Consider the following 23227-nt stretch of genomic DNA (forward strand, 5'->3'; position numbering starts at 1 on the left):
GCAACCTAGGCTTCTGCCCTGACCGGGAATCAAACCCTGACCTCCTGGTTCATAGGTGGATGCTCAACCACTGAGCCAGGCCGACTGGGCCGTGTAATAGAGTCTTTATAAGTGCTGTCTTGTCCTGGTTTTGAGGCCCTGGCTAGAAGGTAGGTAGTTCACCGCCCGAGCAGCTGGTTAAATCCACACCCGACCCTCTTTCTATATATCTATATATTTGATTTTTTACAGAGAAGAAGGGAGAGGGAGTTAGAAACATCGATGAGAGAGAAACATCGATCAGCTGCCTCCTACAGACCTCCCGCTGGGGATATGCCCGCAACCAAGGTACATGCCCTTGACCGGAATCGAACCCGGGACCCTTCAGTCCATAGGCCGACACTCTATCCATTGAGCCAAACCGGTCAGGGCTCCAACTCTCTTTCTTGCTGGCATCTCACGCTGTGGGCTGTTGCACTCAACCTAATCGCCCAGGGCCAGGAATGGGACAACCAGGGGCAGTCCCGACGCCCCAGAATGCACTGGACTTGCTCCAACCAGCCGATACTCAGGGGCTCAGCCTGCCTCCCTGGTTTCCTCCTGGGGAAGCCACAGCGAAGGAGTCTGCCCATGGTTCCCCTCTCTGCCTCCTGAGTGACCCCAGAGCGCCCCCGGGGCAACCCTGCCTGGCAAACCCTGCTCTCCCCAGCGAGCTGAGCTGTGAGACTGACTAGATAGTAAAACCCCTTCCGGTCTCTCCCTCTTTCCTTCCCCCCCTTCCCTCCTTCCCTTCCTTCCTTTTTTCATTCCTTCTCTTTCTTCCTTTCTTACAAAATAAACCACACACACAGACATCTCACCATTGCTAATAGCTTGTTTATTTCTCGTCCTTTGTGGAATAAGGTTCACGGTGAATGCCTGGGACCTGAGGATTGGCCTGGAAGGAAGTGTATGCCTCTAATGCAGTGGTTCTCAACCTTCCTAATGTCACGACCCTTTGATACAGTTCCTCATGTTGTGGGGACCCCCAACCATAAAATTATTTTCGTTGCTACTTCATCACTGTAATTTTGCTACTGTTATGAATCGTGATGTAAATATCTGATATGCAGGATGTATTTTCATTGTTACAAATTGAACATAATTAAAGCATAGTAATTAATCACAAAACAATATGTAAGTATATATGTGTTTTCTGATGGTCTTAGGTGACCCCTGTGAAAGAGTCGTTCAACCCCCAAAGGGGTCGCGACCCACAGGTTGAGAACCACTTCTCTAATGGCACTCTCCCATCTGACGTATCCTCAGTTTCACTTTCCCCATGATCCGAAAATATTAAATGGAAAATTCCAGAAATAAACAACCCTTAAGTTTTACCTTGCTCACCTTCTGAGTAGCGTGAGGAAATCTCGAGTCCCGCTCCGTCCCGCGTGGACGTGAATCTCCCAGGCACCGTTCTGAGTAGCGTGAGGAAATCTCGCGAGTCCCTCTCAGTCCCGCGTGGACGTGAATCTCCCAGGCACCGTTCTGAGTAGCGTGAGGAAATCTCGCGAGTCCCTCTCAGTCCCACGTGGACGTGAATCTCCCAGGCACAGTTCTGTGTAGCGTGAGGAAATCTCGCGACTCCCGCTCCGTCCCACGTGGACGTGAGTCTCCCTTGCGTTTGACGTCTTCACGCCGCCGACGCTCCCTGTTGGTAGCGTCTTGGTCGTCGCCTCGAATGTCAGGTGTCTCGGTGTTTGCATGCAAGTCACCCCGATTTTAGTTCATTATGGCTCCAAAGCGTGAGGGCAGCGACGCCAGAAACCTGGGCGCGCCACCGAGGAGCCTAAGCGAGAAGGTGAGTAACAGAAACTCCATGGAAACCGGCCGAGTCCACGAGGAAACGGGCCTCAGACCAGGAGGGGTTGGTGGGCGCTCAGGGCTGGCCTCCTCCCGCGCTGGGAGCCGGGCCGCTGCATCAGCACCGAGCATCACACCCACAGCGGCTGCCTGGGGAGGAGGAGGAAGACCAGCTCTTGCTGGGGTTTGTTTTGATGGGAATGGGAGCCGTTTCCCAGAAGCCTCCCCGCGGGCTCCCTTCTCAGGACTCCGCTCCTAGAATCCGGCCAAGTATTTGTTCCTAAACGAGTCATGGGCAGAGAGCGTGCAGTTGCACAGTCCTCCCGGACTTCTCACGGCGGCACCACTGCCTTTTTCACACGATGCCTTCACTTGGTGTGTCGGACACTAAGCTCAGCACCTTACCTAGGAGTAGTTCTCCAATGACAGTCCCCGTTAGGACGTTTACAGCCCACGCCTGAGTTTCAGCGTATCCACCATTCTTCATGCTCAGGCATGTGGTGCATGCAATGGGCAGGAAGGCAGCCAGACCTGGCTCAGTCCCTTCTCTACCCCCAGGACCTTGGCAGCCGGGAGATTCATTAGTCCCTTGAGGTTCTGTTGGGTGGAAATCATAGTACCTACTTCTAGGATCGTTGTGAGGTGGACCTCCTAGGAGATCATTAATACATCTACAGCACAAAGCCATTGCTCAGCATGGCAGCCACCCCCGCGACCAGGGTGAGGCAAAGGCAGGGCCTCAGGTCCCTGCCTGGGTGACAGGCTTGGGCCACTCTTGTCCTGGCCCTGGATATTCCTATTGTTGTCGAACATGTGTTGACCTTCGATGTAGATGAGACTGTGCTGCTGACACGCTTCAGCCCAAGGCCACTAGGAGCACACCTGTAGTTGACCATTGCAGCAAGGAGGGGGGTGGGGGTCGTCTCAGTAAAAGGGTGCTGGAAAGACCTGTTCTAGGGTTTGGGCTTTGTTTGGGGGTTTGGGGGGTGTCTAAAGAAACAGGGCTCTAGCTGGTTTGGCTCAGTAGATAGGCGTCAGCATGTGGACTGAAGGATCCCGGGTTCGATTCCGGTCAAGGGCACATGCCCAGTGTGGGGCGTGTAGGAGGCAGCCGATCAATAATTCTCTCTCATCATTGATGTTTCTAGCTCTCTCTCCCTTCCTCTCTGAAATCAATAAAAATATATTTTGGGGGAAAAAGAAACAGGGATCATTTCTGGTTGGGTGATGTCAGAAAGGGGGGACAAGTAGATGATTCGGTGTCTCAGTAAATCTCACCTACACTGAGGGCCCAGGAGAGGGCGGCGGATGAGACTGTGATTGAAAGATGAGTCGCAGTCACGCGTTCTAGCAAAGAGAGGGTGCTGGCCATTTGGTGGGTGGATATTTTGTGTTCGTCTGAGCTCAGACAAAATTGTGAGGTGGCCTTGTTGTGTCTCATTTCCCCACGGTCTCGGAGTAACCTTGTCCGGCGTTGGCATTGTGTGAGCTTGTCCATGTCCAGCAGGAGAGTGGGCATGGATCAGCTGGGAGTGCCCAGCCGGCTCCCGGAGGGTAGGGGCTGCTGGTTCTTCTTTCTTAGTCCCAGAGGCTAGAGACCAGACTAAGTCCCTGCCCTCAGGAAGCTCACAACCTGGAGGGCAACAAACCTTTACCATACTCTGTGAGAATAATGCAATTGTCATTATTATTATTATAATTATAATTACTGCAGTCATGGAGGTCTATCCACAGAGAGGAGAGCCCTCCAGCAGTAGGCAGGGAGAGGCAGGGAAACCCCCACAAAGGAGCATGCATTTGATCTGGGACGGAGAGAGGGAGAGAAAACCCTTTATGTGCGCGGCAGGTGATGTGTTCCAAATTATAAATTCAATTCAAGCCCCAGAAACTTTGCAACTATGGACATTTTTTCCCCCAGGAAGAAAAATAGCCTTTCTATTTTCATCACGGAAACCGCCATTTGTCATTCTCAAGGTGCCTCCCGTGCCTTTGTCTCTTCCGTCAGCTGCCAGCAGCGTTGCTAAAAATAGCAGGCGGAGGGCACCGCTCCACACTGAGCATTAAAAATAGAAAGGGAAGCACTGCTGTGAATAATGCATAGGAGAGAATCCCGCTCACGCCCACGCAGGCCTCCAGGTCCTTGGGGCCTGGCTCCCGGCAGAGGCCCGCTGGGCGTGGGGGGATTAAAGCCTTTGTTTGGCTCCTGCTTCAGTGAAAGGGCATCCCACAAATTCCAACCTGCTTCTCAGCCGGCCATTGCAGGGAGGGAGGAGAGAAATGGGGGCTCGGCCAGCATTCTGGAATGCAAAGCAGGTGTCTAATTTGTAGGTGCAAACTCAAATGCCATCCAGAGCCAAGACAAAGGGGGCCACGCCCCATCTAAAGGCATGTCGTTTCTTTCTTTCTTTCTTTCTTTCTTTCTTTCTTTCTTTCTTTCTTTCTTTCTCTCTCTCTCTCTCTCTCTCTCTCTCTCTTTCTCTCTTTCTTTCTTTCTTTCTTTCTTTCTTTCTTTCTTTCTTTTCTTCCTCCCTTCCTCCCTCCCTTCTTTCTTTCTTTCTTTTAATACATTTTTATTGATTTCAGAGAGGAAGGGAGAGGGAGAGAGAGATAGAAACATCATTGATGAAAGAGAATCATTAATCGGCTGCCTCCTGCACGCCCCCCACATGGGATGGAGCCCACAACCCGGGCATGTGCCCTGACTGGGAATCAAACCGTGACCTCCTGGTTCATAGGTTGATGCTCAACCACTGGGCCACAAAGTTTCTTTAAAAAGTACCCACTGCTAAGCGAGCCGAGCTTGTCTGCAAGAGGCGGGGCTCTGACCATCAGGTAGAGATCTCTGTGAAATCCAAGCGCTGCTCAACGTGGAAACATCAGCCAGAGGGCCTCCCAACATCCGTGAGCATCGCAGGCTACCGATCAGTCTGGTTGAATAACCAAATCCTCCAAGAAGGACACACAAAAATTTCCCTTTGCACCGACTCATCCCCCATGACCAGACTTGACTTCCTTTCTGTGGTCCCAGACGGTTGGAGCAGAAAGAACTGAGGTTGGTGGGTAAATTAGAGGCACTGAGGTCCAGAGAAGGGGAGGAAGCTGGCTCAGGTCACACTGCACCCTAGCCTCACTGGCCTTCTCACTGCCCCTGACTTTGCCTTCCCCATGGGTTCTTGCTGAGTCCCATTTTCAAATCCTTGGTGAAATAGGAAACTCATTCCCAAATGCAGACTCCCTCTGCTCCTCTGAGCCTTGAGTCCTATAGAATTCATCCTGTCTAAATGGGGTATGCCTCACTCGTGGTATGCGGTCCCTTTCTGGTCCTGGGGTGTAGAAAGTTCAGCATCCGGGAACCCCCTCAATCCCCAGAATATCCGGGAGGTGGGTGGCCATCTGGCTGCTCATGTTCACTTTGGAGGAGAAGACTGAGGGGAAACGGGGCTATTTTCAAATAAATACCTGAGGGTTCTCAGGTGTAAGGGGAAAGTGGGTGTCTGTGTGGAGTGGAGGCAGAAGAACGCAGCGGAGGCTGTGCAAGTATTAAATCTGATTGTCTTCTTTGTCAGGACCATGTTTCTAGAACCACAACTGTCCAGGGGTGGAATCGGCTGGTCATGGCAGGGAACCTAGCTGAGGGCCATGTGGTCTGGCCCTTGGTGGGCAGGGCTGGTTGGGAGCCCTGGCTCCGCCCCTCACTAGCTGAAGGGTTTGCCCACTTTAGTGAATCTCTCCAATCCTACTTCCCCATCTGTGAACTGGTGGTAACACCAGCACCTGCTTCACTGGGTTGTTTTGAGGATTAACTGAAAGGAAGCTCAGTCCTTGGTTAAGTTCTAGTTATAAATACTGAGCTGCTAGGCTAGGAGCTCCCGTGCCAGTAGCTAGACCATCCCTTGGGATCGATATTCCAGCTGCAAATTGAGAAGCATACTTAGGACTCTGCTGAAATTTTCTTTCTAAGCCCTCGTTCTGTTTTGATTGGATTTTGTATAAAAGATGCGGCTGATACAGCTGTTTCAGAGATGGGTGCTTGCCATAAGTACTGACAGTTTCCTTGTACATTTCTTTGGGGCTTCCTTAAAATGCATTTCGATGAGCTTTAAAATGAGTAGCTTTTATCACCTCTCAGCTGTCTGGACCTGGAATAATTTCTGCCCTTGGCCACTTTAATGAAGTCGTTACAGTGACAAAGTGAGTTGTGGGTCACAGCTCCCCAGGAGGTTTGGGCCAGGGAGACACCTCTTTTCAGCAGCAATCCCAGGATGGAAGGGGTCTTCTTTCTCCCCCACCTGACGAGTTTTCACGTGCCCGTGAGAGTTCCAGGGCATGGGAGATGCTCAGTGATAATGTGTTCTCTCCCCTGACCCCCCTATCGAGCAAAGTGTATGCCCTGAAGGCCCACCAGCCACGTCAGAGCCGTGTAATGGGGACAGTGGTGTGATCTTCCTCTCTGCTCCCCTGCTGGGCTCCGGCTGAGCCATTCCATGCTCTGCGCAAGGCAAAGGGAGGGAGGGCAATGATGACGTCAGTGGGAGACCGGAGAGAGCCATGTGTGTGCAGTGATTCTGTAAACATGGAAGTGTGAAATCGCTGCCATGTCAGTTTCAGGGGCTGGAGTGGGACACCAGATAGAGGCAACCTAGGTGCCTAGGAAGCTGACTTGAGACCATGATAATCACTGAAAAGCATTGAGCACTTAGTATGTGCCAAGTGACTTACATGATCTCATTTATTCCCACAGCAGCCTTGTCACATAGCTGCCGTCGGCATGGCATCTCATCCTGAAGATGAGGGAATTGGGGCGCTGAGGGTGGAAGGACCATCCCCAAGGTCATTCAGCTGGGAGCAGTACACTTGGGCTCACAGGACTCCACCAGTTAGGGTACATAGGTTTGGTAGCTGTAACAGAGGTTCAAATACAGTGGCTTAAACAAGTCAGACGTCAGTTTTCCTCATGCGAACGTCTTAGTGTAAGTTGTCAGGGGCTAGGCTTCTTCGCTCCTGTCACTCAGCCATCCCTAGGGTGTTGCCCCATCATCATGGTCCCTGAGGACTGGCCATCACATCTTCTCCCAGGTGGCAGGAAGTGGTTTAGGGGCAACACCTTACCCTGTTTTTTTATGTGTGTTTTTTAAAAATATTTTTTTATTGATTTCAGAGAGGAAGAGAGAGGGAGAGAGATAAAAACATCAATGATGAAAGAGCATCATTGACCGGCTGCCTCCTGCACGCCCCCAACTGGGGATCGGGCCCACAACCCGAGCATGTGCCCCTGACCGGAATCGAACCTGGGACCCTCCAGTCTGCAGTCCAACGCTCTATCCACTGAGCCAAACCAGCTAGGGCCCTTACCCAGTTTTAAGTTAAAATTTATTGTTGTCACTAATGCAATAGTAACAAGGGAGTAGTAGTGGGCAGCCACTCTGTACTGTATCTCTCACTGGGAGGTATTGGGCAGGGCATGACTGGGACTTCGACATGTAAGACAGAAACATAAGCTGCAACATAAACATTTGGCAGCACCTGCCGTGTACAAGGAAATGTCTGAGAGGCCACGGAGAGGACTTATCCTATATAATGAAAGCCTAATATGTTAAGTGTCTGACCATTCATTCGACTGTTCGACCAGTTGCTATGATGCGCACTGACCTCCAGGGGACAGACGTTCCGACTGGTAGGTTAGCTTGCTGCTGGGGTCCTGCCTATTGGGACTGGGCAAGACGGGCCGGGCATACCCTGGAGCCCTCCCACAGTCCCTCCCTGGCCTTGATCGTGCACCAGTGCGAGGTACCCTACCAGTGCACAAATCCGTGCACTGGGCCTCTAGTAAACTATAACTCTGCAGACAAGAGGATAGCAGGAGTTGAGTCTCTACTTAGTACCTGGAACTAGTCTGTATACTCCCATCAGTAGGTTGTACAATGGTCTCAACACAGCAGTTGAGAGATGAGAACATTAAGACTCGAAGAGTGAAATACTTGTCTAAGTTCATGTGTGTAGTAAGTGGTCAGGTCAAGATTCAAAATCCCAGCAATGTGACCTGGGGCAGGTTGCTTAATTTCCCTGTGCTATGACTTCCTCAGTTTCTAAAGTGGAGAAATGGTACCTATCCCACAGTATTGCTACAGGCTGTGGATGCTCCCATGCAGTTAATGCTCTTGGGAGAGGACCTGGCCCATAGTAAAACCCCAGCAAATAGTTAGACATTATTATTGTTGTTATTGATATTGCTGTTAGTATTAGTACTAATATTATCTTTACACTCTGCATCCAATCCTAATCCAAGCGTGATAAATGCTACATTAGGCCTACAGGAGGCTGGGAAGGTCCACAGAGAGGGTTGACTATCCTTTTGATTCTAAAACATAAACGAGCCTCATAGAAAAAAAGAATTTGCTGGATTTGGTGAGAAGGATAGGATTTTAACAGGCAGAGATGGGAGTGAGGCTGGATGATATTCCAAGGAGAGGGATCGTCTTAGAAAAAGGCATCGGGAAGGAAAATGGCAAGTGTATCGGGATTAAGAAACAGTGGAGGTGAGGCAAATGAGTGGGAGATGAGGCAGGAAAGGCGGGGTGCACCAAAGCAGGGAGCTAATTTAAGGAGGTTAGCCTTTTACCTGAAGGCAATGGGGAGTCCTCCAAGGTTTTGATCAGCACTGTGCCAGGGGAAGATTGCCATGGCAACAGCTCTGGGGGAAGACTGGCGGGTGGAGAGGCCAGCTCAGTAACTAGAGCCGTGGTTTAGGTAAAGATCCGAATTATAGCTATGGCTTTGGGAGAGGCTAGGAGGGTACTAAATAAGGGCAGCGTGTAGGGGAGAATGAAAGGATCCCAGTGTTTTGTGCATTGAGGGAAAGGGAGATGGAACAGTGAAGCTGCAGTGCATGGGCCCACTGTCTGAAGCACAGGCTGTGATCACTCAAGCCTCATAGCCTGACACTGTCTGCCTGTGGTGACACATTTCTGAATTATTTCCTTTTATCTTTTTCCAATTGGTTTTGGTTATACTTTGAACTATTCACTCACTCACTTTGTTAAGCCATGTGCTCAGAGTCTATGTTAAACAAGTTCAATCAGTAAAGAGGTCATGTCTGCTTTAGAGAATCCATTTGTATTTATTAGCAAGGTATAGGGTTGGCTGCTGTAACAAAGAGGCCCTGCTGTAGCCCGGATATTTGTGTCCCCCTATCCCTGCTCAAATTCATATGTTGAAACCTAGTCCCCAGTATGCAGAAATTAGGAGGTGGGGTCCTGGGAAGTGGATTAGCTCATGAGGATGGACCCCTCATGAATGGGATTAGTGCCCTTATCAAAGAGACCTCAGAGAGCTCCCTCAGCCCTTCCACCATGTGAGGACACAGCGAGAAAAGGACTGCCTATGAACCAGGAAGAGGGCTCTCACCAGAGACTGACTTGGCCAGAGCCTTGATTTTGGGTTTCCCAGCCTCCACGACTGTGAGAAATGCTGTTTCTAAGTCACCCTGTCTGTTATTTTCTTACAGCAGCCTGAATGGACAGGCCCCCAATTACATTGGTTTGAACAAGCCGCACATTAATTTCTCTTTCTTGTGTAAGTTCAGTGTTTGTTCAGAGGTGGTTGGAGGGCCTGAGGGTGAAGGGAGATTTGCCTACTTCTCCAGCGGTTCTCAACCTGTGGGTCGAGACCCCTGAAAATACATCCTGCATATCAGATATTTACATTACGATTCATAACAGTAGCAAAATTACAGTTATGAAGTAGCAACGAAAATAATTTTATGGTTGGGGGTCACCACAGCATGAGGAACTGTATTAAAGGGTCGTGGCATTAGGAAGGTTGAGAACCACTGTAAGCTGTTCTGCCATCACATAACCCACAGTGGCTGCTCTAGCTACTGCTGTTGTGTCTACATTCAAACAGACAGGAAGGTGGGGGAGAAAGGGAGGGCTCCCTTTCCATTTAAAAAAAAAGATATTTTATTGATTTTTTACAGAGAGGAAGGGAGAGGGATAGAGAGTTAGAAACATCAATGAGAGAGAAACATCGATCAGCTGTCTCCTGCACACCCCCTACTGGGGATGTGCCCGAAACCAAGGTACATGCCCTTGACTGGAATCGAACCTGGGACCTTTCAAGTCTGCAGGCCGACGCTCTATCCACTGAGCCAAGCCGGTTAGGGCTCCCTTTCCTTTTAAGATCATGACCCTGAAGGTCAACACATTGCTTCCATTCATATCCCATTAGCTACAACTTGTTCACATGGCCACCTACCTTTAAGGGAGGCTGCAAATGTACTCTTTAGTTGGGTGTCTATGCACCCAGATTGGAAAGAAAACCTACCATCAAGGAAGAAGGGGAAGTTGGCCAGCAATTACAGCAGCGGTTCTCAACCTGTGGGTCGCGACCCCTTTGGCGGTCGAACGACCCTTTCACAGAGGTCACCTAAGACCATTCTGCATACCAGATATTTACATTATGATTCATAACAGTAGCAAAGTTACAGTTATGAAGTAACAATGAAAATAATTTTATGGTTGGGTCACAAAATGAAGAACTGTATTTAAAGGGCCAGAAGGTTGAGAACCACTGAATTACAGTCTCTACTACTCTGCTATATCCCCAGTGCCTAACAAACTGCAGGGAATTGAGAAGGGACTCAATACATTTGTATTATGACTTAATGAAAATATCACACTAGGTATTGGGGACTCCAAGGTGAAATAATATAGTACTTTCTGCTTTGAAGGAGCTTTTTTTTAAGTCTAGAGCTGGGGGTTAGACAAGTAAAGAAATAGATGCAGTGGCCCTAGCTGGTTTGGTTCAGTGGATAGAGCGTCAGCCTGAGGACTGAAGGGTCCCAGGTTCAATTCCAGTCAAAGGCACATGTCCGGGTTGCAGGCTCAATCCCTAGTAGGGGGCATGCAGGAGGCAGCCGATCAGTGATTCTCTCTCATTATTGATGTTTCTATCTCCCCCTCTTCCTTCCTCTCTGAAATCAATAAAAATATATTTGAAAAAACAAGAAATAGATGCAATGAATTGCTATGTTGGGTAGAATGGCAGCCTGTGGAGGGCATAGTTTCAACAGTCACCAAGGAGAAAGTCAACAAATCCAACTGGGACAAGAGAGGTCAGACAAGACTTCCTGGAGAAGGTGATGCTCAGCCTAGTCTGGAAAGATGAGTAGATGTTTGCCTGGTGTACCAGGTAAGGGAAGCTGTTCAAGGACGAACGAAGAGCAAAGACAGGAAGGCTTAGAAACAGCCTGATATATTCAGAGTAGGGCAGGCGTGGGCACGTGGGCCAGAGGGAATGGCAGGAGAAGCTGGAGGAAGTGGGTGGGGGCCAGATCCAGGGACCTAGTGTGTTTCCCTCTGGAAATGGCCCATTGAACAGTTTCGAGCACAGATGTTTCAGGTGGCAGGGCTGTATGGACGTAATTACATTTGCATTTTTGGAAGATTGCTTTGGGCATACTCTGTGGCAGATGAACTAGCCGTGGGGACACGATGAGCAGGGGGAAGCAAAATTTGTGCAGAAGCCTAGCTTTTCTTAGTAAACCCTCATATTTGAGGTAAATATCACTTTCAACAGTCCAATATCCCTCATAAATAAAGCCAGACATATTTTATTTGAAATCAATTAAAGCTGCAGTTGACTATTTTGAGACTGAGGTGAATTGATTATTTTGTCATCAGTTTTTCTTCTAGAGGCCATATTTTCCCTTCCTCTGAATCTATAAACATATTTAGAGAAGTGGGGGGTACCTTTGGGAAGGTCTCCTTCAGGTGCCTTCTGCACCTTACCTGATTGATGAATGGGCTGGAAAGGACGAACCCCAAGGCTTCTTCCTCTTCACTGTAGGAAGAGTCTGTGGCATCCAAACCATGAAAATGATGAGAACTAAGGAATCTAAGGGATTAGCAAATGTCTCATTTAACAGTGAAGAAACTGAGCTCAGAGGAGTTCAGTGGTGTGCTCAAGGTCACCCAGCCAAGTAACAGAACAAAACCAAGGGCCAGGGCTTGGGTCCTTTCTAGTTCAAGTTTTTCCCCACTAATAGGGTCAGATGTCACAGCCTAATAACCAAGCGCCCCTCTTGCCCCTCTAGTCTTCACTGACCCTTTCTCTCTCTCAACCAGAGCAGGTATCCTGAAAGGATGCCCTCCACTAAGGTTTCTTCCAGTTTTAAGTTTCCATGATGTATAGGGTTTACCATGAGAGTACTTTGTGGATATTTTTCTACTAACGCTTTCACACAACATCCTTTCTCCCATTCATTCACTGGTTTATAATTTAATGAGAATTTTCCAGTCTTATTATCACCTTTAGCAGCCGCACTTTGAAGGACACCCAGTCCTCCAGTCTCGTGATGTGGGACATCATGGTAGCTTCAAGTTTTTGACTTACTAATAATGTGATGAAGAAACTCTCTGAGTCTTGACGGGCAGCTCTGATTATTTCCTTATGGAAAACCCTCTACCAGATTCTGCCAAATAGCCATTTCACAATTACCAAGGCCAATGTAAAATCTTCTTTTAAAATATATTTTTACTGATTTCAGAGAGGAAAGGAGAAGGAGAGAGAGATAGAAACATCAATGGTTAGAGAGAATCACTGCCTCCTGCATGTGTCCCCACTGAGGATTGAGCCTGCAACCCGGGCATGTGCCCTTGACCGGAATTGAACCTGGCCAAGGCTCTATCCACTGAGCCAAACTGGCTAGGGCCACACGTATAATCTTGATTTACTGCCTTCTCAACACCACGTTTGCGCATGTACACACACACACACACACCCCATCTGATTTTTCTTAGTCTTACTCATCCATAAATGACACCACATTGTACCCAATTGCTTATACCAAAACCCGACTAGTTACCCTTCATGTTCTTCTCCTAGACACCCTCTCATTGTCCCCTGAGCATGTCCTGCCAGTCTACCTCCCTATGTACCCTAATTCTGTCTACAGCACATCATCTCCAGTCTCAAGACCTTGGCCCAAGCCCCCAGCATCTCTTCTAACACCTGAGATAGCTCCTGGCTCATCTCCTTCCATCCAATCTGACCTCACATTCCTTTCTCTATAGGGCAGCCAGGATAATATAAAAATGTAAATCATTCGTGTCATTCTTCCTCACACAACTCTACAATGTTTATCATAGAGAATTAAGAAAAAAAATCCAAACTCTTTAACCTGGCTCACAAAGACCCCGCCCACCCTCTGACCACATCTCCTTCTGCCCCCTCTCAATGCATTCATTTATTCCATTACATGAAAGGGATAAGGTTACCCACTTGCAAGGTATCGGTGAGAAAAAAATCCCCCAAAGATCCCTGTCTCAGGGAATTTACACTTTCACTGGACAAGACAATAAGCATAATAAATATAAAACGTAAAAGAGTCTGTTATGGGTGGTAAGTACTTTGGGGAAAAGAAAGAATAGAATAAGGGTATGGGGGAGGCAGGGGTTATAGGATACAACTATGATTGTTGATCAGGTACCGTTTCAGTAAAGGCTGAAAGTCAAGGCAGAGCCTGGAGTTTCCGGGGCAGGAGGTTCAGAAGACTGGAGTAAAATCTTATTCTCATTTTTTTCTTATTTGTTGTGTTTACCATTGATCTCCCTTACCTGATATTGGCTTTTTGGGTGCAGGAATCTTTGCCTGTTTTGTTCATAGCTGTACTTCCAGCACCTAGTAGGGTACATGGTGAATAGTAATAGCTCATTAAAAAATGAATGAGCTTTTAAACATAGACACAGAACTAAGGGAGCAGAAAAAGCCAGGCCTTAGCCTTCTTCTGACCAAAGAGGGAAACTTAAGCTTCACAAGACTCCCAATGACTGCAAAATAAAATCATACCAAATGCTTTGAAAAAGCCGAGCTACTTCTGGAACAATGTATAGCAATTATTTTTATTCTTGCCTTATCCTACTCCACCATCTTCCTAGATAGTGAGAGATTTTCCATGGTTTAGGTTGCCTCTTACCTTGTCCCTTGCCAAGCCTGGAAGATCCTAGAAACTCTTAGCTGCTCCAAAAATATCTAGTGAATGAGATCCCCTTGCATCCGCCACCATAGAGCCAAGTTTCATATCCGTGGAAGTAATGCAAAACTGAGCTCTGAATTTGGAAAGGAAAGGATCAGCTAATTAATATGCAATGTCAGCATCCTTGTCTAGTTTCTGGTTCCAAACAGAACTGCATGTGCCTCTGTCAGTCGATTTCCTGTTTGTTATCACATTAGACCTCTTCTAAGGCAGATGGAAAATCTGAAGGACATCTCCAGCCATTAAGCCTGGCATCAGTCTTTCGGAGCTGTGTGGAAATACACAATACTTCCCATGAACATTTGCAAAATTAGGATTTGTGCAATTTCTTGATTAAGTAGGAGTTCTTTCAGCTGATAATTGAGCTCCTTAAGTCTATAGTCCTTGGTCCCTGTTGTGGCCATCTGCCCCCCTCTTTCCAGAAGTGGAAGGAAATATGGTTGGCCAGCCAAAGGTCAACTCATTCAGATACTTGGTTTTGTGACATCATCCTCCAATAGTAGGGGGACTGGAGGTACTTGACTCTCACCTGGGGTGTTAAATGGATGCCGACCCCTGAAGGTGGACTGAGGAACATGTTTTGTGAGTAGGGCTGGGTTTGTAGGACTCTGCGGGGGAAGTGGGGAGCACAGAATAACAGAATACTCATGACAGATCAACCTGAGGGATCCTTTTACTTGACGACTTTTGAGAAATATTTTAAGTTAAAAGATGATAGCTATAGTATGGCACATGCAAATGATAAATGGTATATGCTATTTAATGGATTATTTTAACGTGTTGTTTTATTCTTATTTTTGCCACAAATAATAAATAGAAAAACACTTGATGGTAAATAACCAAAGAGGAAGAAGGAGGGATTCAAGTTTGACAACCACTCGGGGCATCATCCAAGAAGAAAGCTTGAGACCAGAGTGGGAAGTACATCATGGACCAGGGAAACCCTGTAGATCAGGGTTTAGTCCCAGTGTGGCCCTTTATTAGGCCTAGCTGATTGGGAACAGCATTGATTCCCCAGAATTGGGGGACCAAGAGTCTCCCCCTCCTTCCCTTAGTTCTTTTTGTTCTTCCTCTTGGTTCTTTATATCACCATCATCACAATCATGCCTGTCACCTACTATTTCTAAATTGCTCCCTCTTGTGTTACGTGCTATGAACTACACTTTACATAAGACCCCTGACTTTATGTCACCTGCTGGGTCCTTAGTGACAGAGGGGTTTGCAACCGAATGTAGGACCCCCCCCCCCCCGAAAAAATTCTGCAATGCAACAATAAGTCCTTTGGGTCTTTCTAGTTAGCTTGAACTTCACCACAACCATATGAGGTAGATGTATTAACATCTCCATTTTCCTGAAGAGGAAGCTGAGTGTGAGAAAACTGACAGGGTTTCCCAAGGCCACCTGACCAGAACGTGTCAAGGTTGGGATTGAAGCCTAGGTCCTGAAGCCCTAACACCTATGGTTTGATTCCGGTCAGGGCACATGCCCGGGTTGCGGGCTCGGTCTTCAGTGTGGGGTGTGCAGGAGGCAGCGGATCAATGGTTCTTTCTCATCATCGATGTTTCTATCTCTCTCTTCCTCTCCCTTCCTCTCTGAAATCAATAAAAATATATATTTTTTTAAAAAAGAGGACATTTGGACTCACAAAGAGACCTGACGAGGAGGCAGCTCACCTGCAAGCCAAGGAGAGGGGCTCCGGGACAAACCGGCCCTGCCGACAACTTAATCTTGAACTTCTGGCTTCTGGGACTGTGAGAAAACCAATTTCTGTGGTTCAAGCCACCCAGTCTGTAGTGGATTTTTTTTCTTTTGGCAGCGCTAGCAAACAAGCAGGCTGAAGTCAGCACTTTATAAACGATGGAGCAGCAAACAGCAGAAGGTGTCATCGTCAGGATGGCCCTGTTTCAGTTGGTGATGTGTCTATTATGAGAACTGGGTTGTGATTTAAAATGGGGGTCACTGTCACCAAAGGTGGCCCAACACTGGACTTGCCACCCCAAAGCTCTCTTCTAATTTGGATATCATATGAATAACATGTATTATATGAATATGTTAGTAGGCATGGCCTATCAGTTACACATATTAAGTGCCTCTAATGCCAAAGGTTTACAAATGTTAACTCTCTTCCTCCTGAAACATCCCTCAAGGTCATTGTTATTCTTCCTATCTTCCAGGTGAGGTGAGCCTGGTTATGTGACCTGTCCAGGGTCAAACACGGAGCATTTTTCAGGGACAGGATTCCTGCCCAGGGCAGACTGTCTCAGAACTCTGACTCTCTCCTCAGCATCCTTGTGCAGCTACCCATAATCCTCTGTCCGGTTACTTAGCACCCAGGCATTCACTTCCCCTCTGCAAAGAATCATCGATGGAAATGAGGGAGACCTTGGACTTGATAGGCTCTATGGGTACAATGGGTGTTTTATGATCTCAGAGCGCTTTGCCAGTGGCCAAGGAGCTTTTCTTCTCATCTCCAGGGTAAAGGGAGCATCAGAGCATCGGGCTGCCTGTGGGGACGGGTAATGAGGAACAAAGGTCTGGTCCATCAGGACTAGGAGGAGGTGAGGAAATGGCCCGCACTCTGCACTCCGCATTCAGCCCTCTCTAGCACAAGCAGGCTCCTGGCCAGGCGCTCTTGAAGGTACAAGGGCTCATTAGCAGGAAACGGTGTGGGTAATTGGAATATGTAAATGGCACGGGCAAACAGGGTGTTTTAACAATCGAGCCCCAAAGAGAAGGAGCTTAATTTGAAGGAGAGAAAGGAACAGACTGCCCAGGGAGCCAATTACTGCAGCCACAGGAGGGACGCTCAGCTTAGCAGGGGACCACAGTCAGGCTGGAGGGGGGCTGGGACATTGGGTGGGTTTGTTTATGCCTCCAAAATGCCACATGACCCGTGACCCAGCCCGCCTCCTTCCAGATACCAGTTCCTGGGGACTCTCCTTCCTGAATACCTTTTGTAGCCAGCACCCCCTCTTCTCCAGGACCTGCCACCACTTTCCTCTGGACCTGTTTCTCAGCTGGGCTCCCGAAACAGTCTTGTAACTGCTCTCATTGATGAGTCTCTCCCACTCCCAGCCTCTCCTGCACAGTCATCAGAAAGCCCTTTCCGAAACCACCCAGGGACACATCAGTCTGTGCTTGGAGCACCCGTGGTCAGTCCATTTGTAAGCCTGGTACACAGGCAGGCCTGCCCCACGTGACCCCTGCTCCATTCACGCTGGCCTCCACCTTCTGAACCTCTTGCCCTGGAAACTCCAGGCTCTGCCCTGACTCTAACTGAGCCTTTGCATGTCTGGAACCTTCCACCCAGAAGAGCATTCTCAGCAAGTAATATGACGCAGTGATATTTTTTAAGCATAGACTGCCCAGTTAGATAATCTGAGTTGGACTCCTGAGATCATCATTACTTAGCATTGTAACCTTGAGCAAGGTCCTTAACCTCTCTAAGGGTCAATTCATCATGCTTAACACAGAGGGCAATAACCATCATGCCTATCTCAGAGCTTTGTTGCTAGGATTAAATCTATAAATATGAAGCACTTAATCCAGTGCTAGGCGTATAGTAAGCACTCAATAAATTTAAGTGATGATGGTGAGCGAGCGTCTATCATGAATGAGCCAGGTCACTGGCATGCAGTGACAATAGAGACTAGCAAATTGGTTTGTATTGTTGATCTCATCTGTTCAAGTAATGGAATCAATTACTCAATTTTCCTTTCTTTTTCCCCTCCCATTTCCGAGAGAGACAGAGACAGAGAGAGACAGACAGAGAGAGAGAGAGAGAGAGAGCGTGCAAATGCATGAAACAGGCTATCAGGACTGCTCCCTGAAAAGCTGAATGAATGAATTCTTTAAATGGATGAATTGAAAATTTTACCTAATATAATCACTTAAAAGAAAAAGACGAAAATGGAATTAAGAAGCATGCAAAATAAATGAAAAGGTTAATGTAAGACTTGCAAATGCGAGGAAGGGAAGAGAAACACTCCTTCCAACTGCGAGCTGTCTGAGCAAAGTCCTTTATTTCTTGCCATCTGGAGGGGAGGTGAGCGCCATGGGCTCGGAGCTCCTTCATCCCCATCATGCCTGACTTGAGCTCCTTCCACAGTCATGTCTAGACGCCTGCAAGTAATGTGGTCAATTGCATCTCAGGCTGCAGAGCTCTATCTCAGCATGGTTCTCCGAATGGTGCTCAGACCAAGTCTGAGGCAGAGAGGGTAGAAAACACGATCCCATTTTATAGACAGGTAACTGAGGCTAGATATAACTCGAGCCAATTGCCCAAGGTCACAGAGCCAGGACTAGAATTTGGGTGGGGGCCTAACTCCCCGACCTCATCCTCTGGGTGACATGGGCAAGGGCTTCCTTTGGCCTTCCTCTTTTGGCTCATTCCCAGGAAGCCTCTCTCCTGCAGGGGAGCAGGAATTCACCTGCCCTAACGTGGAGTGAGATGAGGTCTGGGAAAAGGCCACAAAGCAGAGGCATGGAGGGAGAGAAGAGGGCAGCAAACCTGAGGATTTTTAGAGTAAAAAATAGATATAGGGGAAGGGTCCTTTCTAAACATATTTCCTTTTGGCCTAGATTATTGCAAGACCCAAATGGGAACCTGTCCGGTCTCCTCTGAAAGAACCAAGGCCATCTCCTTAGCAGCCAAGACCTGCCTCCCTGGCTCCTCCCAGAGGTGGGTGTCTAACCAGGGGCACATCCCCTGTTTGATCAGAAATCAATTTTTTTGGAATTCTGTGATGGTGAAGAAGGCATTTTAAGTCCATAGATAGTGATGTTGGTGGAAGCACCATGGGCAGGGGAGGCAGTCTTGGATCTAGGTCAGTGATGGCGAACCTTTTGAGCTCGGCGTGTCAGCATTTTGGAAAACCCTAACTTAACTCTGGTGCCGTGTCACATACAGAAATTTTTCTATATCTGCAACCATAATAAAACAAAGACTTATATTTTTGATATTTATTTTATATATTTAAATGCCATTTAACAAAGAAAAATCAACCAAAAAAATGAGTTCGCGTGTCAGAGGTGACATAGGTTCACCATCACTGATCTAGGTGAAGTGTCCATTCCTGTGAGGACAGCCCCCTGCCCCTCAACCAGGATCAGAAGGTCCAATGTAATCAACCTGCCACCAGGTGACTGGCTGGGCCCCCTGGGCAGGTGTGACACTAGGGGCTCACCTCTGGTCTCCCCTGTTTGCAGGTGAGGCATGCTGCAGGAGCTGTACCATGCCCCCTGCCTGGCCTTTGTAAATACCCAGTCGCAGAACTCTGTCTTGGTACCATGCCCAGATGGTGCCTGAGGCTCTCAGGGACTTTAGACCTCATGAAAGGCTCCTTCCCATGGGACACAGGGCATTTGATTTCCTTTCTCTAGAGTGCTGTGATATCATAGTCCACCAAATGGCACTCAGAGTGTACCAGCTTGTCATGACAACTCCAAACCCCCGTCTGAACAACTCTCTCTATTGGTTTATAAAACCACTGAAGCAAATCAGCTTGCAAACAACCCTGGCAGTTCCCCTATCACTGGATTTTACTGAGTCAGGGCTATGAATTTGATACTGACTTTACCTCACACTTTATGGGAGGCATGAAGACAGCCCCTGCACTTGATCTTAAAACATTCATATTTGACAGTTGGTGGCTCTTGTCAAAATAGAAGCCTCTTCATGTGCCCAAGGGGCCACACTGCCATTCTGGAAAGCTGAGCTTCTGATTCATTGCACAGTAATGAATTCGCCCGTCTTTCTACATGGTCCTTGACTACTAGTCTCTGATGCTTACCTAGTGAGGCTTTTTAAGTTCTGTCAGAATGTTTTTGTCACCATGTTCCTGAAGTTGCAAGGATTACAAAACTCCCTAAGAATAAAGACTTTCACCACAACAAAAATCTCATACACAAACATAAAGTGGATGTTCCCTTGTGCACCAGGCAATGTTCTGGGGGTTTTACATCCTGCATTCATTTCTTCTTCCTTTGTTCATGCTGTGATGGGTCCTGAAAGCCTACTATGTACCAGGCATCCTTCTAGGCTGCAGGGAGAGGCTGCTGCGTCCCTCTCTGGTTTAGTGGGGAAATAGGAACGAGTGAACAGAATGATAAATCTACTGAATAAGTAAACCAGGAGTGGGTGGAGGGGAAAGGGCGACTTTGGAAAAGGAGCTCACATATGAAGGGCAGACTTGCTTCTTAGGGAGCTGGGATTGGGCTGGGACAGGAAGCATATGTGTGTGTTGGCGTCTTGGGGGTGGAAGACTAACTAAAGTTCAGGGGCATGCATTGGGGTGCCCAGCTTCCATTGGGAGCTTTTCAAACCCACGCGATTCCCTTTCTCTGGGCTTTTGCTCTCTTCTGGAGTTTGCACTGACTATGCTCCAGCTCATTGCTGAACGATAATCTATATATATAAAAGGCTAATATGCTAAGTGTCCAACCGTCCAACTGGTCGCTATGCTGCGTACTGATCACCAGGGGGCAGACGCTCAACGCAGGAGCTGCCATGATGTGCACTGGCCATTTACAGAGAAATGGCACTGCGGACCTGGCTCCCACAAAGTAATACTCGGCTTCCCCCAAGTGGGACACAGGCCCCGCCTCCACCACAGAACAAAGGCCCACCAAATCGCAGCCAACGCTACAGAGACCCCGTGGCGCAAAATGCAGCCCACAGCCCAGCCCAGCTCGGAAACTGTGGCTGTGGGCGCTGGGTAATGACATTACATAGCAACACCAGCTTTCTCTCCCTAGTGACAACTAGCCTCCTTGCAGTTTCTTCAGCCCAGGAACACGACTTGCTTTATAGCCAGGTGGAAACATTTCACACTTTAACCAAATGTCTGTGCAGCGTTTTCCCGTGTCTCATCTCATTTGATCCTCACAGAAGCCCTGGAGTAGGTAGATAGGAGACTCAGTGGAATCCTATTTTCTTTTCATTAGCCAGAAAATGGAGATTTAGAAAGTTTAGAAACTTGACCTGACTGAAAAGAAGTAAGAAATGGTGGACCTTGAAAATCACTTCAGGTTTTTACACTGTGCAGACTATAGTCAAACATTGCTGCAGTTACATATTTCACCCTTTGTTCTCCCTGTGTGATCTACAATAATAATCTGCTTCGTGTTGATATTTACTGCTGTGTTGCTGACAATTACCTGAAAGAGAAGTTGGGGTGCTTCACTGGGCTGGAAAAAGTTTAGCTAAATCAGAAAGCAGATCTAATTAAGCAAGTTTATTCTATATCTATAAAAGGCTAAGTTGACTCGTGCACACCTAATACATATAAAGCTCTCACTGGTGCCAGTCACACGCGTGTTTCAATCTGTCATTGTCGATCATGAATTTGGTTGACACTTCTATTATAGAGGAAGGGTGAATAGCGATATTAAAATATTTCTTCTAATTAATTTCCTTTCAATGTGCATGAATTCGTGCACTGGGCCACTACTCTATTCAGAAACATTTATAGGGTCCTACTGCATGTGGAGCATCGTGCTGTTTATTGCCTGTAATTCTCCCAAAATCCACGCAGCAGCCCGCTGACCAATGGATAACCTTTCTCCATCAGGTTGTTATGACTCTCCTTATTTTATTAAGTTCTCAGACACTTTCTGGGTAAGCTCTTCTGTTGCATCAAGCAATTTATTTTGGGGCCAATAGGACCCCGTTTTTCATCCTAACCGGTTTGGCTCAGTGGATAGAGCGTCAGCCTGCAGACTGAAAGGTCCCAGGTTCGATTCCGGCCAAGGGCATGTACCTTGGTTGCAGGCACATCCCCAGTAGGAGGTGTGCAGGAGGCAGCTGATCGATGTTTCTAACTCTCTATCCCTCTCCCTTCCTCTCTGTGAAAAATCAATAAAATATATTTTTAAAAAATATGACCCCGTTTTAATGATTTTAGCCTTGTAGTATAGTTTAACTTCCTTCTTTTTTAAAATTTTATTTTTTATTGACTCCAGAGAGGAAGGGAGAGTAGTAGGTGAGAGATAGAAACATCAGCGATGAGAGAGAATCATTGATCGGCTGCCTCCTGCACGCCCCACACTGGGGATTGAGCCTGCAACCCGGGCATGTGCCCTGACCAGGAATTCAACCATGACCTCCTGGTTCATAGTTTGATGCTCAACCACTGAGCCACACCAGCTGGGCTAGCTCCCTTCTTGAAACTCCCCCTTTCTTGGTTCCGAACTTGCTGAGTTTCTCCCCTCTGACACTTCTCCCCACCCCACACACCTACACTTTCCCCTTCCCTCCCCATCTCCTCTTCCCTCCTCCCTCCCCTCTCCTTCCCTTCTCTCTTTTACCCTCCTTAGCCAACTACTCCAGGCAAATCCAGGCCCTCTGACCACTCCTTTTTTACATGCTAGGATAGATTCTTGGCTTAGCCCTGCTCACAGCCCACCCCTCTGCCCAGGCTTCAGACAGAAGGGGAGAGGGTGGGAAGTAAAGGCATCCCTGTGCTGCAGGAATGGAGGGTTTCTCTAACCACCTGGGTACCATGGTGGGAGGGAGGGAGAATTAGGCCCAACTGCACGACCCTCAAGTCCCCTGCTTGTGGTTTACAAGATCCAGCCCAGATGCCCTGTGGCCCCACCTTCCTCTGCTCTCTGCTGTTCCATAAGCTCAAGGGACACCTCACTCACCCTGTGCTTGTCCTCTGGCCTCCAGGAGGGCTCTTCTGGACATTCACATCCCTGATCTAGCTTGTCATTTAGGCCGCCCCTTAAAATGTCACCTCCGCCATGAGGCCTTCTGAGGATGACAGGCCCGTATAAAGAAGCTCCCACGTCTAGCATGACACCCTGTTTTGTTCCCTCACAGCATTTGCCCACAGTGGCCATCATAAGGCTTCTATTTGTTTTTCTGATCCTGCTTCCACCTTTCATTGGGCTACACGCGGTGTGCGCGCAGGAACCTCTCAGGACCTGGTCAGGGAACATTGCCCCGCTGGGTAGAAGCTCGCTCCTGAGGGCTTAGTCATTGATTCTGTGAATGAGAACAGAAACTCAGGCAAGACTGGGAAGGAGGGCCAGGAGCACGAGTTAGGAGCGAAGCGAGAAGCCAGGATTCGGATTCCGTGCTCTGCCCAAGTCCCTAGCCCTCGGTTCGCCCAGGCTGATAGAGGTGGGGCTGGCCACGGCCCAGGGAGACAAGCGCCCGCCTTCCACCGAACCCAAGGGAACTGGGAGCAAGTCACTACCACGGAGCGGGGAGCTTCGCGGTGCTCTCGGCCTGGGCCAACCAAGCAACTTGGATTTTACTTAGGAAGCGCAGACACTGGGTCGGGAGGTGGCCGGGAGAAGCAGAGGGAGACCCCACTCCCGGCTCCCTCCCCTTTGCCCCCCACCTCCACTCCGCCCGGGGAAAGC

At 48.2% G+C, this 23227-nt stretch overlaps 1 protein-coding gene across 1 annotated transcript in view; it reads left to right on the plus strand.

Annotated features, from left to right (window-relative positions):
• The first annotated feature begins 1750 nt into the window (after positions 1–1750).
• The window catches only part of KCNQ3 (potassium channel, voltage gated KQT-like subfamily Q, member 3), a 190673-nt gene continuing 169196 nt past the window's right edge, over positions 1751–23227 (plus strand). The window contains exon 1 of the mRNA XM_005872798.2: positions 1751–1819. Within this exon, the coding sequence (XP_005872860.1) occupies positions 1751–1819 (69 nt within the window). The remainder of the gene's footprint in view (positions 1820–23227) is intronic.

This window comes from Myotis brandtii, unplaced genomic scaffold (genome assembly GCF_000412655.1).
Source record: "Myotis brandtii unplaced genomic scaffold, ASM41265v1 scaffold390, whole genome shotgun sequence".
NCBI classification, from domain to species: domain Eukaryota; kingdom Metazoa; phylum Chordata; class Mammalia; order Chiroptera; family Vespertilionidae; genus Myotis; species Myotis brandtii.